The sequence below is a fragment of the Carassius gibelio genome, chromosome A24, assembly GCF_023724105.1.
Source record: "Carassius gibelio isolate Cgi1373 ecotype wild population from Czech Republic chromosome A24, carGib1.2-hapl.c, whole genome shotgun sequence".
Classification (NCBI taxonomy): Eukaryota; Metazoa; Chordata; class Actinopteri; order Cypriniformes; family Cyprinidae; genus Carassius; species Carassius gibelio.
This window is the reverse complement of record NC_068394.1, coordinates 3838784-3855283: the sequence shown is the minus strand read 5'-3', so window position 1 is coordinate 3855283 and position 16500 is coordinate 3838784. Positions and strand designations below refer to the sequence as shown.

General features: G+C 34.4%; 1 protein-coding gene across 3 annotated transcripts in view; it reads right to left on the bottom strand.

The window, feature by feature from the left end:
- LOC127945958 (acid-sensing ion channel 1C) overlaps nucleotides 1–16500 on the bottom strand; it is a 61920-nt gene that overhangs the window by 8975 nt on the left and 36445 nt on the right. For 2 of the 3 annotated variants that reach the window (XM_052542177.1, XM_052542176.1), the window contains exon 2: nucleotides 519–669. In XM_052542177.1, coding sequence (XP_052398137.1) covers nucleotides 519–669 — 151 coding nt within the window. Of the gene's footprint in view, nucleotides 1–518; nucleotides 670–4206; nucleotides 4925–16500 lie in introns of those variants that run through there. The other variant, XM_052542175.1, reaches the window with a different exon arrangement.

The window sequence follows — 16500 nt, the reverse complement described above, 5'->3', positions numbered from 1 at the left end:
TTCATATTTATTTTCTGTGCATGATTAAATCGTAGCATGCCACAGAAAATAAACGGGGCGTCTGACGCAGCAGTAATAGGGCAGGTGTACTCAGTAAAAAATGACCAAAAAAAAACAAAAACAAAGACTAAAGCTTGTTATCTCCATCTCTAAATGTTCTTCCACAAGTGAAATCATTTTGGGGCGAGCACTTATGGGTGTATTATGCTAATGAGCAATGCTGCATATCAGATGCATCTTGTCTTTTTGAAAGCATAATACTTTTTGGAACATAATTCAATGCACTGGTTTTGTCTTATTTAAAATGTGGCAGCATTTCAAGCCTGGAGGGATGGATATTGTCATAAGGTTTCATTTAAAACATCATGTTTGGATATTATGCAACTTTCTGTCTGAAACTTCTGAATTGATACAATTATTGAAGAAACATGTCAGTAATATGAATGAAATGGTGGCTGTTCATCAGTAAATAAATGATGAGAAACACATCACTGATGTCTTTTTTAAGTATTGATTACCTGTGTCACCCCAAACCGGTAAGTACTCATCCTGTTGAATGTCCAGCATGATTTCCAGCCCATTTCCTGTTCCGCCTTTTAAAGTCGTCAACAAGGGGTTTCCATCCAGACCAGAGTTGAACGTGTAACATTTCCCATATCTTGTGTAAATCTGTGGGTGGACAAACCATAGAAAAATATAATAAATATAAAAATACCCCCCCAAAAATAATAGTATAAATATATAACAGAAATTATATATTTATAGTAATATCCAATGGTATTTACATGTTAATCCTATACTGTATAATACTTTTCAAAAGTTTGAGGTTGGATTTTTATTTTTTTTGATAGAAATGAATACTTTTGACACATTTACATAAAAAAAAAGTTTCCACAAAATTATATGAACTATTTTCAACATAATATAATCATAATATATAATGAACAAATCAGTATATTAGAATGACTTCTGAAGGATCGTGTGATGTAATGATGCTAAAAATACAGGAATAAATTACATTTTAAAAAATTTTCAAATATTAAACAGCCATTTTAAACTGTACTAAATATTTTACAATATTACCGTTTCTACAGTTTTTCTGAACAAATAAATGCATCTTCCTGATCCCTAATCAACTGAGATGATTTGCTGATCGCAATTCCTCACATATTCAGAGCAAGAAAAATGATGAGATGACCTCTCGGTTGATGTCGACACACTTTCACTTTAAGGAAATCCAACGCTATCTCATGACCAATTTGTACGTATTTTACGAGTGGGCTTATTCGTACGAATTTGTACGACCTCACTCAAAATTGTGCGATTTTATACGATTTGTCTAAACCCCAGTGACGGTTAGGTTTAGGGGCGGGGTTAGGTGTAGGTCATTCGTACAAATTAATACAAACTGTGCAATTCATAAAATATGTACGATTTTGCAAAAATCTTATGAATTTGTACGAGTGTGGTCGTATGAATTCGTACGAATAAGCCACCTTGTGAAAAATGTATGAATTGCGGTGAGATCGGGTTGGGAAATCCAATTAACTGACAGCAATTTAAAGAACAGGTTTCATCTCTTTTGTAGATAATAGCTGCTTAAATCTGCTGGTCCTGACAGTGTTTTGACAGTGATGTAGGTAGAGACACCGGTAACAGTGTTCAGTCATGGTTTCCTGACCCCGCTGTGACACTAATGAGTGGGAGATCTTCAGGCTCCAGGCTTTCGACAAGGACTGTCTCCCACTCACTGCTCAGGAAACAAGCTCAAAATACTCCAACAAGGTACAGCTACATTCTGCCTACTTCATCCCTGTGGGCTCTGAGGCGTTTCAGCAAGAGAATGATGAATAAAAGCAGGATAATGAAGGGCAAACACAGCGGCTGAAGATAAAGAACACCTGACGTTACTGAAAGATGATGTGATTCAATGGTTCAGTGTTAAAACAGGTTCTCTTATCTAAATGTACACAGATTACAAGTAAGCCATTCTAATGTTTTCATTTAAAAGAACGGACTAATAATCACATACAAACACAAATGATTTATTATTATTATTGTAATTATTATATTATTAGTAGTATTATTTGCTTCACTAAAGAGTGTTCTTTAGACTTGAGTGCTTCAGTATGCTTGAGTTTTCGATGAGTTGAGAGAAAACAGAAAATCTATTTGATGTGTGTGTGCTCTTGTTTTTGTGAGATATCAGGACACACCTCTGTATAATGACATGGGTATTACAAGGAGAGGGTGACTTATGAGGACATAACACATGTCCCCATTTTTCAAAACGCTTATAAATCATACAGAATGAGTTTTAAAAAAAAAGTAAAGATGCACAAAGTTTCCTGTGAGGGTTAGGGTTAGGTGTAGGGTTGGTGTAGGGCCATAGAATATACAGTTTGTACAGAATAAAAACCACTATGCCTATGGGATGTCCCCACTTTTCACAAAAACAAACGTGTGTGTGTGCAAGACAAGTGTGAGATGGAAATGTTATTTTAGTTTCTTAGATGTCCTGGCTACTTAGAAAATGATTTGCATTAAGTTCTTAGAAAATCATCTAGAGGATATAGTTGGACACCTTAAATGGACATATTTTAAGCTTTAAGTTTTCAAGTGATGTATAATTTCTGATGTTGCTGTTGCATTCTTATCAAGCGTCTGACGAGTGATGTGAGGTTGAGGTTGATTATCTTAAAATCTCAATTTACATGAAGTGCTTCAAGCTAAAATGAACCGGTGTTGTCAGCACGTCGCTGCATCACAGAGAATTTGTGTTCGCCATGTCGAGTTCACGGTTTACCAAAATGCACCAAACGAGCACAATGTTTCTGAACAACAGTGGAAGCCAATCTCTCTTCCTTGTTTCCCAAGTAATTAACGAAGCTCGCGCCGCACCAGGCGAAAACTCATTTAGACTGATGATTCAGAGCTTTGTGCATATGTAATCTACAAGTGAGAGTGGATTCGTTGAAAGCAGTCATGTTGATTTCACATCAGATTTTAACTATGCGTACAATTTCATATGGTTAAACACTGGAAAGGATTTTGGAATTATGAGAGGGAGATTGGTTTTCTATCTGATAATGGAGAACAAGAGGATCAAGATATTGAGCAAGGGAGTTTAGCTGGAGGCAGGTTTTAAACACATCTGTGCAAAGCACCCTCAGCTGTTAAATAATTCATGTGTCTTCTACCCAGAAATACAGTACAGTGCAGTTTCTGTACTAGTAGATGTTACTGAGGTTTTTAGCCTCAGGATTTCTGTGAACAGTCTTCTATATCTGCCATACGTCTCCACAAAAGAAAAGAAAACATAAAAAAAATATATATATATATACAAATGCAGCCTTCAGTTTTGCAAATAAATTATTGGAAGTGAACATTTTACTTATAAAAACAAACAGGGCAATTATTATAATGCAAAAAAAAAAAAAAAAAACGAATTCTTGTTATGATGCAAAAAATAAATAAATAAAAATAACAAATGTATATTAGAAAAATACATAATTCATATTACATAATATTATACATTTTACATATTTTAATTTGAAATACAAAAATGTTATATTAGTTTATTCATATGATTTTATATATATATATATATATATATATATATATATATATATATATATATATATATATATATATATATATATATATATATATATATATATATATATTATATTTATTTATGTATATTTATACAAAACAGTAATGTTAAATATAATGCATTTAATTTACGGTTATATTTACTTCTTTAATTATTTTTAATGATAAAAAATTATGAGAATCTGCTGCCATTGAGAGAAATAGGAATTACATGGAAGTGAAGTGAGAAGCTTCACAATTTTTTTTAAACCTAGTATTTTTTCATGCATATATATATATATATATATATATATATATATATATATATATATAATTACAATTTAATATATAATTATTACAAATATTTTACCATTTAAATACATTTCAATAGTTATATTATACATATTTAAATTTCTATATTTATTTTCTGTGCTTTTCTCAGGCATTCTTAGAAACAAAACAAAAGCCCCTCAGCTGATTTTATTCAGGTAGTCTGATTAATTGCTTTAAGAGCTTTTAATTTCAACTTTACTGGCTTATCCCGAACAACGAGTGCTAAATCCAAATGTGGCATCTGAACTGTTGATCAAGGTGAAAGTGCTGTTTACATACAGGGGTGAAGTTCTTGTGAGTGCAGTTTTCTCCCCGGAATCTGCAGTCCAGCAGCATGTCTTCTAATTGGTGGCCCAGCCTGTCAATCATCTCTGTGGTGTTGTGCTGGTGGTCAGGAGGCGGGCTGTAGTTGGAGAAGTCCAGAAGGTGTAGCATCCTTTCGCGGTGTCGACTGAGTTTGAGCATGGAAACGCTCTGACGGTTGACCGTGTGGTTCAGGTGCATGATGTCCATCCAGTAGCCGCTGTGGTAGAGGTCAGCTTTGGTGAGGCTGGATACGCGGAGGTGGTTCTGGTTGCAGAAAGTAATGGCTGGAAACGTCATGTTGTGAGACCAAACCATGTAGATCTTGGTCACGGCCGGGTAGGAAAGAAGATACAGGATTCGATTCCTCGACCATGTGAAGAGCAGCCCCAAGCAGACAAAAATAGCCAAGAGCCAAAACAAGCGTTGGCTTTTAGATTTGTGTGGTGAGAATGCATGCTTTAGCCCGTGGACTTTTGTTCTAAGAACAAACGCGGCCGTTGCATCCTTAACGCTGTGGGTTAAAGTCATTCCGAGTCTTTGCCGGCTGGTGCTTCTCTTGGCATCATCCATCAGAGAGTCTTTGTTTATTGCCTCCTGATTGGACGCAGACAAATCCTCCATAGTGTTGTTAAACTCTGAACCTTGGCTGCAAAGTTTCAAGATGCATCATGCATTTGGTCTCGATGTAGAAACATGATCCCGAGGCTAATGATCACATTAATCAAATTAGTTTAATTCATTAAGCTTTAATATTTGGCACCATTGCCTGTCCATGCAAAGAAAAATTTAAAAAGGCAAGAAAATAAATAATAAAAGAGATTTGTACATTACCAAGCTGTGCTCCAACAAAGCTCATTAAGATAAATACAGTTAATTTCAGTCTCACTCACAACCTAGTTTCTCCAGGATCCTCAGGTTAATTTGTCTTGCTGAGAAGTTGCTCGAACCGATCAGATTGAGTTTTCTCTCTTATCCTTCACCTCTTCTCTCTTCTTCGCCTTCATTTTTTGGACAGAACAACTATGTGAGGCTGGCTGCAGATTCTTGTTGCGTTCCCGTTTGTGTGAGAGCGCCCAGCCCCTCCCGCTCGGCTCAAATTATTCTGTCAAAGGATTTGCAGAAGGCATATAGATCCATTTGTCCCTGCTTCTTGCCTTCCTCGATCGGGAAACCCAGAAGCTAACATGTTTTTTTGTATTAAAGTAAAAAAAAAGACCAACTGAGAGCACACAAGAGATCCCTGGAGGGGATTTGTTTTTTGGTCTTCGTTGATGCTTTGGGCACCTTTCACAGTTATTTATTTTATATTAATATCAACAGTCTTCTCATGGGACATATTCGTTTTATTAGTATAATATTTATTTCGTTATAATGGATTCAATCAACTCAAATGAGGTCAGATGAACTGTTGTTTACTGGTTATGAATGACGCAAAACTGATAAAGTGGACAGGCAGCTGATCATCCGCTTGACAAAATCCTGTAAACTGCTATTTTACTTCTGTATTATCGAATATTAAACTCTATATGTACAGTAGGGCCAAAAAGTCTGAGATCACATCAAATATCAGATTTTTAATTAATTTAATTTAAATGCTGAAACTGATGTAAATCTTTTCTCTCAAAATAGGATTAGAATACAAACTGTAATAAAAAAAATGAATAATGTAAGAATTCAAGCGGTCTTAGACGTTATCATGTACAATCCAGCATGTTTTCAGGATGATGCATTTAGTTAAACACACCAGGAAAGTATTTTTATATATTATCATCTGTAAAATCCCAGTTAAATCTCTGTTTATGCTTTCACTTTATTATTATTTTTTTGCTCCATAACCTTCCTTGCCTTCCTGAAAGAAAACTGCCTATATAAAAAAAAAACAATAATAATTTCAGGCATCGGTGACATTATCAGCTTCAGCTGAATGTGACTGATGTCATCAAAATAATACTCATCTGTCCATTAAGTTTGTCTTTAAAAACAACACAAGGGCATTCTGGAACATAAAATCACCTCTCTCTAACTATTTATCACTGCAAATCACAGTTTTTGAAGATTGTAGTCTGTCCTCGTTTGTCTGCCAATACGTCTGAGCATCCAATCCAGTTTATCATGCTCTTTTTTATCAACCACTGGACTCTCTGTTGAGCTGCATGAACAGGATTTCTGCAGGTTTTATGAAAGTAAATCTTATACTTTTTAAAGATGTTTAAGTAAAGAAGATTTAAGGAATAGATTGGAGGGAACATATCTATGCAAATGTCTAATGAGGACAAACGAGTTGTATTAGCAACACTTTAAAGTTTGAAAACAAAACTTCTCTTGCTTTTTTATTAATTTTACAAAAAAAAAGCTGTTGCACTTTAGCTTAAGGACCAACAAGACAAAAATGCAGAGCAAGATATGAATTTTAAGCAATGCATATAACATTTAATGCCACAACATTATCAATTCAAGACATTCTGCTCTGGAGTAAGACCTTTTTAAGGCTTTAATTTATGGAAGGGTGAATTAACCCTGAATAAACCCTGATAAAGAGCTGCCCACATAGAAAGAGACAAAACATCTGACCTACATTTAATGCAACCAACTACAGTTTATTTAGCATTTATTTGCCATTTAGAGGCTGCCTCAATAATAAACTGGTGTGGAAAAATGCACAAAACACCTGTAGACTTCATGTACATTCGACAGTAATAAATAAAGATTATGTCATAGGCAGAACGTGAAACAAATTTACCGTCTTGTGGATACATACTGTAGTTTGCTTGCCACAAAAATAAGTGTCTTTCAAAAGATCTGACCCCACAACCTTTGCCATGATTTTTTCGTCCTAAAAGGAACTAATTACAAAGTCCATCTAGCCCATTTACTTCAGCAGAAAATAAACTGGGTAATTTCATGAGCTCATTAGTGCTGAAAAGAGATGAAATTAATCTTCTAATCAAAAACATTTGCAGCTGCTTAGTAGCTATATATCTCAATGTCATCATCATTATTCCATAATATTACAGCTGTGCTCCATAATACTCCATTCTTGTGTTTATTTACCAGACTCCTCAAGATTAAAGACTTTCTCAGGTAAAATGTTTCAGTGCACGCTGATATAAATATAGATATATGAGCGCCGGCTAACTGGAGCCACAGTCAATATTTCTCTGTCTTGGATCATTAACTTATTCCTCTGAGCTCAGTTTCTAAAATAATATTCAACTTGCGTTTTGGTCATTTGATTTTGATCATCTAAAGTGTGCAAAATGAGTCCCAACTGAAATGATCAGTACTCAAACGTTCTCATCTGATGCCGTTTGCCCAAAAACCACTACTCAAATTAAAGCAAAATGAATACATGAATGTAGACTCCTCGAGTCTTAGTGGTCAGCAACTTTCCATTACAGTTTAGTTAGCAGAAGACTTTTATATTTGTTTTCAACTAAAAATCATAGCCAAAATAATGTCACCCCTTGCATTTTCTTCAACAGAATTTGTAACAAATCAAAGCTGTAGTAAATATTATCCACATGATTTTCCCGTTAAAAATGTAGACATATTTAATCATGCTTTCAGCAACCACTAAAACTAAAACGCAAAAACATTTACATAAGTTTATTTAAAATATGCAGCAGAAAAAAAATCGAAAGGGCCTTAAGCGCTATTTCCTATAAGACTAATGCTGTCCAGATAGAAGTCTAGAAGTCCCGAAATTCAATCCTTCCCTTTTTCTTTATAGGTCCATGCTCCATATTTCAAGACTTTAACTGAATTCATCATAGCAGTTTTATTGCGTGCATCAACCCAGGGCACATGTGTGAGATATATGTGAGCGGTTTGATGAGAGCAGTGTTAACATTTCAACAGACGGTTGGTCTGTCGTACCGCTGCACATCACTAAATCATATCAAGTATCTTTGGGGGGGTGTCAATGAAATGTTAAAATCGCATCTCCAGTCGTGTGTGAGCTTTACAGGGAGGCAGCGCTCAGACTAGTGAAGAGTGGACAAGGACGACCCGTCCTCTTGTGAAGATGCTTCTATTTAAGCTGGAAATAAGAGGTCCTGAAACTGCTCTGCAGGGATCACAGCTGATTTATCTCCATTTACTGAGAGCTAAAGTGAAAAAAAAGATTATTGTTTTCCGCTGCTTTGCGGTTTGTGGCCTACAGAGGGATTTATCTGTAACTTTCTACAGATAGGAAGAAGCTTTTCTGTTTCACAACTCATGTGTTAGAAAGCATCTAGCCCTGCTGAAAATCATGTCTTAAATCAGACTCATGTGATTTTGTTGGTTTTATATGACCACTGGTCGAACTGGGCTGTTTGAATACTGTACTTTTCAGATGAGAATCAGATAAAAACCAGGTCAGGAGACCAGCTTAAACTGGCAAACAACCTTAGGTCAAATGCTGCATGATTACTCATTTCCTTCACAATCCTCATCTCTATATTCATATTTCAAGAGTGAACCTTTAGTTGTGGCACATCTTGCACATCCTTTAAAATTTCAGTAAACTTACTGAAAACAGCCCAGGGATTTTGCATTTCCCTCCCTTGCCAATTTAAATTAGCTTTGAAAATGCCCTTTTTAAAGCCTTTTTGGAGGCCTATGTGAACAAATAACAGGTTGGTTTCTACCCTAAAAAACTACATTTTATTTATTTTATATTTATGTATGATTATATATATATATATATAGATGTATTCACACATACACATATTGTTTCTGTGTGTTGTCACAAATGTTCCTTTTCTTTAAATTAATGTATTTACATCACATTATTTATTACATATATTACATTATTTTATTTATATAAAATATATTGGATTTAAATATATTTAAATATTTTTCAGATGTGGCATCACACATCTGTTTTTTCATTTATTTATTCATTCAGATTTCATTATTTATAAATATATGTGCTCTTGTTTTTGTGACATATCAGGACACAACTGTGTATAATGACATGGGTATGACACAGGTATTACAAGGAGAGGGTGACTTATGAGAACATAACCCATGTCCCCATTTTTCAAAACGCTTATAAATCATACAGAATTAGTTTTTTTTAGAAAGTAAAAATGCACAGTTTCCTGTGAGGGTTAGGGTTAGGTGTAGGGTTGGTGTAGGGCCATAGAATATACAGTTTGTACAGAATAAAAAACATTACGCCTATGGGATGTCCCAACTTTTCACAAAAACAAACATAGCCTACTTAAATTAATTCATTTAATTACATGTTCAAAGAATATTTAACTTTTTCACAGTTACTGAAAAAAAAGTAAATTCAATAATATTGAACAAAACTGAAAATCAAAAACAAGTCTTTTATCTTAAATGACCTCAGGCCAACTTCATTAAAAAAAAAAAAAAAAAGCCTGTTAAATCTGTCTCAAGAATCCTCACCTCCCCGTAGTCAACCAAAAACATATTTAGCCTCAAATCCAGAGACAGACCCAGATTGGGGATGAAAAAATATTCTTTGTGCAGTTCATGTTGTCTATCTAAAATACAATCATGTTTCAGTTTGCGATGGGAAACATTGAATCTGGAATGTTTGAATTTGGAAACAGCGCCATCTTGTGGCCACAAGCGCACACAACACTTGAAAACTAGAAGCTAACCTGTGTGGTTGGTCATAAATAATAATGTTACTAGTGCAAAAAAAGATATATTTATGAAAGCATACTTTAAATACATACAAATTGGATTAAAAACCGAACCAAAAAGTGTGTTCCCTAGCCATACTGCAATACATAAAAACATTAGTTACAAACAGTGATCAGAGCAGATTTTACTTTAAAATTGTTAAAGGAAGACCCAAGGCACTCCATCAAAATGACTGAGCGAGTCAGAAGCCAGCGGAGGAATCAAATGAGTTGCATCGCTGCCTGGCTGCTTCTGTATTCCCTAAACACAGAGTCTGCTGGGAGACGAGTGTGTCTGTATCAGTGAATAACAGATGCTGTTTTCTTCAAACCCAGGGTCTTGTTCTGCGACTCTCGTATGAGAGAGCAGTGCCGAGCACAGCCTGAACAGACCAATTCTGTCACTCACAGTCCGTGAACAACCTGCACACTAACTCAAGATTTGGAGTTAGTCAAGAAAGGCAGAACTCTCTTCGAGGAGGAGTTCACCCAAAAATGAAAACACTGTCATGTTGTTCCTAAACTTGTAGGACTATTTCTGCCAAAAAAGACAAAATGAGATATTCTGAATCTGAATAATCTACTGGCCTTTTTTAATGCAAATGTAGCTTTAAAGCTCAAGAAAGATGCAAAAGCATATCATAAATGTGATGCACATGAGTCTATATGCTGTATTTTGTATGGTTGCCATAAACTCAACATGAAATGGCATTTACAACCCATTTGGCTTACATAATCTGACATGCTTCTTAGTGCAACAGGATATTCAGATAAATGCGGTTTAAGACTCACTTTTATTGACTGGACTGCATTGTGAACATTACATACCAGAAAATAATGGTGGAGAGGAGACTAAAAATAAGAATTTTTATTTTATTTCATACAAAATTCGAGAATTATTTAGGACTGCAATACTGGCGTCTTTTTTGAGGCATAAAAATAAATATATTAGAAAAAAAAGAGTAATTTATTTTAAACAATGGACTTTAATATCAATAAAGTATGCATTATACATAAACATATATACATTTTATAAATAATGTAATATAATTATAAATAAAGAAAATATATATAAAAAACATATATAAAACATGGATTATATTTATAAAATAAAATAAACTTACATTCAAATAATGGACATAAATAATACAATTCTGGATGAATATTTTATGAAGCATAAATATATTATATTTATGTTATAAAATAATCATATTCTATGTCATTATAAATAAATGAATAAATAAATTAATGTTTAAGGCGATTTGTAATATCACACATACACATTTATAATTATTTCTATAATTATTTTTAATTCTAAAATTAAAGTGCATGCTGGCATATTTTCTGAAGAATAAAAAAAAAAAAAATATATATATATATATATATATATATATATATATATATATATATATATATATATATATATATATATATATATATATATATAAAAAATTTTCTTTCTTAAAAATCCATTTATTTTTTAATGCATTCATTTACAATAAACGCACTTCACACAAAATTAGCAAGCAAACTCATTAGTCATGTGAAAACAGTGTGCATTTTCAAAAGTGTGCATTTTAACATGCGCCCTTATTGACTTCCACTGTAAGTGCATCATGATTTGCGTCAAAATTATTTTCTGTGGTTCACAAATGTGACCAGTAAAGTTTGTATTGTAACCTAACGTTTCATTTAATGTGCCGTGTTGGCAAGCTGTGAGTTTGGCATATCATTACATGACTCTCTGTGCCAGAACAAAACACAACATCATGATAAATATTCAAGAGGCCCATATAAAATCATTGCTGCAGCTATTGATCAAATTAGGCATGTGTCCACCGAATCAAACAGACCACAGCTGAGCCTCGCTGTATTCATTTCCCACAGTGACACAGATGCTGATACCATCTCATCTGAAATGACCATCAGCAGAAGATTACATCCACAGCCGACAAGCATTTCCATCCCGGGCTGCATCAGACACAAATGAAATCATTAGCTGAGAACATACTGGCCAAAAGTTCAACCCCGGAGTATTAATCACAATCTAAATTAATTACAGATACTTTAAAAGAGATTTGAAATGCTTGCTCATGCATTTGAGCAATTACTCCTGAGATTTTCATGCCACGAACAGTATACCGAAAGTCCAGGAAGTGAAGATTTTAATCAGCTATACAAAAGGGCACGTATTATTTGGGGAAATCTCGGTTTACACTGAAGTTGTAATGAAATCCACGAGTGTTGATGGAGGTGAACTGACTGAGATGTGTGCTATAGATCGGTTACAGCTTTATAGGAAACAAAAGCTCTGCACATAGAAAAGTAATCCGAGTCACAAGGTCACACTGATGGAAAGGACATGAGGCCTCATTTGGGATTCAGAAACAAAACAAAACAAAAAAATAAATAAGATAAAATAGAAAAAGGCCAGTCTGTGCCCTCTAAAAGGATGCAAACCTTCAGAAGGATCATCTAAAATGTTTTGGGATTTTTCGCAGGGTTTGTGACACTAGCTGTCTGATCGATGGATTTATTTCCTGAGGCATTTCCTGTTTATTGTTTATTTTTTATATTTTTATGCTTTTTAAGGTTCACAATGAAAGGAATCCATCATAATGATCCTGTGATTCATAACGCAACTTCTGAAATGTGGCATTAATAAAATAAGCACTCTCTTATAATTTAACATACGGGTAATAAACTGTCAGAGTCAAACCCTGAAATTAGGATGATCAGTCAAGAAGTCTATGGCGGAAGCGTTCGACATTGATCCGCAACCTTTTATTTTTAAATGATGATTTAGGCAGAATTTAACTGGTCAGATTTGAGATTCCTTCAATTCTGGAATTTGCAATATTGACACATTTTATGAAAAGCAACAAAAACAATACATACATAAATAAATAAAATAAAATTGTACAAATCAATAGTCAATGTATATAATAAAACAATTATAAAATATTATATTTATGTAAATACACAAATAAAATAAAATATAAATAATTAATAGGCATAATCTAATAATAAATATGCATACATAAAACTACTAAAACTTATATTTCTATGAATTTATATATTTATGATAACATGTTTTATTTCATTTATTTGTGCTTATTCAAAATAAAATAAAATAACACATGCATTGTATAAAATCTATAACAATCACCTCCCACCACCCAAAGACCCCAAACCCCTCTGTAATATGTTATATCTGTAATATCTCTAACATTTCAAATAATAAACTTCAAGTAAAGGCACATTATTTCAGTTCAGAAGAAACCCATTTGGGGTCTAATAAAGGTGGCTTCCCTAATGCATTTTGGGTTTCAAGAATAATTAAATCGTATTTGTCAACTAACAGCCATTTAAAAGTCTAATTCAGTCCAGCAAAAGACCTTAGCCTGGAAAATGAGATGCTTTTGGTTTGCAGTTTCTGTTTAGAGCGATTCAGACTCCCGGCTGGCAGAAACAAGCTCATTAGTGTGGGCAGCTGCTGGCTGAGTGACTAAGATGGAAAGGAAAGGGGCTCAGTACATTCTGCTTCTGTTCGCTCCATCTCTTCCTACAGCACTAAATCAATGCCACATCCATACATTTCATCCCCAAATCACTCCATCCCAGCCCCATCTCATTTCGGCTCACCCTTATACTCAACCAGAATCTCAAAGGCATCTTTACACCCATCTCATGCCATAATACTCCATCTACTAACCATCATCCTCCTTTCATTTCCAGAGCCACTGCTACAACCTATCATCATGAGATCTGTTCAGACATGCCTTCATTTCAAAACAAGCTTATGGCAGAACAAATGCTACACCATTTCCATCTGTTTTTGCATCTGCAATTTTTCTTTCAGTCCAAAACTTAAATATCATATCATATATATATATATACATATAGTATTTATATATTATACAGTACAGACCAAAAGTTTGGAAACATTACTAATTTTAATGTTTTTCAAAGAAGTTTCTTCTGTTCATCAAGCCTGCATTTATTTGATCAAAAATACAGAAAAAATGCAAAATTCTGATATATTATTACAATTTAAAATAATTGTTTTTAAATTTATTATACTTTAAATGATCATTTATTTCTGTGATGCAAAGCTGAATTTTTAGGATCATTATCACATGATCCTTTAGAAATCATTCTAATATGATGATTCATTATCAAAGTTGGAAACAGTTCTGCTGCTTAATATTTTTTCAGAACATGTGATACTTTTTTAGGATACTTTGATGAAAAAGTAAAAAAAAAAAAAAAAAAAAAAAAAGAAGCTATTTTTTTAAAATGTAAATATTCTGTAATAACAATATACACTACTGGTAAGTAATTTGGGGTCAGTAATTTTTTTTCTTTCTTTTTTTTTTTAAATAAAATCAATACTTTTATTCAGCAAGGATGTGTTAAATTGATAAAAAGTGATAGTAAAGAAAATATATTATTAGAATATATATTATTAGAATTTTTATTTTTTATTTTTGAATAAATGCAGTTCTTTTTAACCTTTTATTCATCAAATATATTAGACCGCAGAACTGTTTCCAACACTCATAATAAATCAGAATATTAGAATGATTTCTAAATGATCATGTGATCGACTGATGTTACATGTGACACTGAAGATTGGAGGAATGATGCTGAAAATTCAGCTTTGCATCACAGGAATAAATTATTTGTCTTAAAGTATATTCAAATAGAAAACTATTATTTTAAGTTGTAATAATATTTCACAATATTACTGTTTTTTCTGTATTTTTGATCAAATAAATGCAGGCTTGATGAGCAGAAGAAACTTCTTTCAAAAACATTAAAAATAGTCATGTTTCCAAACTTTTGGTCTGTACTGTATACATACATATATATATATATATATATATATATATATATATATATATATATATATATACACACACACACACACACACACACACACACTGGACACTTTATTAGCTTGCTAGTACTGGGTTGGACTCCCTTTTGCCTTCAGAACTGTGTTAATTCTTTGTGGCATAGATTCATCAAGGTGTTAGAAACATCCCTCAGAGATTTTGGTCCATATTAACATGATAGCATCACGCAGTTGCTGCAGATTTGTCGGCTGAATCTCCCGTTCCGCCACATCCCAAGGCTGCTATTGGGTTGAGATCTAGTGACTGTGGGGGCCATTTTAGTACAGTGAACTTATTGTCATGTTCAAGAAACCAGTCTGAGATGATTTGAGCTTTGTGACATGGTGCATTATCCTGCTGGAAGTAGCCATCAGAAGATAGGTACACTGTAGTCATAAAGGGATGGACATGACAGAAACAATAGGCTGGCGTTAAACGATGCTCAGTTGCCAAGAAAATATCCCCCACACCATTACACTACCACCAGCCTGAACCACTGAGACAAGTCAGGATGGATTCATGCTTTCATGTTCTTTACCCCAAATTCTGACCCTACCATCTGAATGTCGCAGCGGAAATCAAGACTCATCAGACGGTTTTCCAATCTTCTGTTGTCCAATTCTGGTGAGCCTGTGTGAATTGTAGCCTCTGTTTCCTGTTCTTAGCTGACAGGAGCAGCACCCGGTGTGGTCTTCTGCTGCTGTAGCCCATCTGCTTCAGGGTTAGACGTGTTGTGCGCTCAGAGATGGTATTCTGCATACCTTGGTTGTAACTTTATTTGAGTTACTTGCATTTCTATCATCTCTAACCTGTCTGTCCATTCTTCTCTGCATTTTCGTCCACACAGCTGCCGCTCAAGGCAAATTTTCTTTTTCGGACCATTCTCCGTAAACCTTAGAGATGGTTGTGTGTGAAAATCCCAGTAGATGAGCAGTTTTTGAAATACTCAGACCAGCCCGTCTGGCACCAAAAACCATTCCTTGTTCAAAGTCACTTAAATCACCTTTCTTCTCCATTCTGATGCTCGGTGTGAACTTCAGCAAGTCGTCTTCACCACATCTAGATGCCTAAATGCATTAAGTTGCTGGCATCTGATTGGCTGATAAGTAATTTGTGTTACCAAGTAATTGAACAAGTGTACCTAATAAAGTAGTATATATTTTTACACTTAGTATTTTCCAACTCACTTGTTTTTCTTTGACATGTTGGTGTTATATCTTTCACTTGGATGTTCACATCACCCTTAAAGCATGTCCAAAAACCATTTAATAACACAGTACTTGTTGTTTGTGCTGGAAGATGAGTCCTGCGCCTGAAGAGACCAGAGCATCTAATGCTATAATGAAGCAGAGCATGCCATCCCATTATTAGTCAGCTAGTGTGATGTGGCTGTAAAACAGCTTCTGTGTCAGATGCACTGCGCAGTCACACTGTTTTCCTTGCACGATTACCCTGGAGTGACCAGAATGTAAACCATAATACTCTTTCCACTGTTGCCTTGGGTACGCCAAGTTGGCAGGAAGCTAATATTTTGAGCCGCTCTTAACTGACTTGCTCATTTACGCATTACACAAACTAAAGAGTCCTGCTGGGCATGAAAGTTCCCGCTGAAGTAAAAGGCTCCAACCGAGGCATTCAGACCAACACATACTGCAGTGACGAATCCTGTTTTAACCTACTACTGCTGGCCAAAGCTAATGTAGGAACGCTAAGCTGTTGAGCTA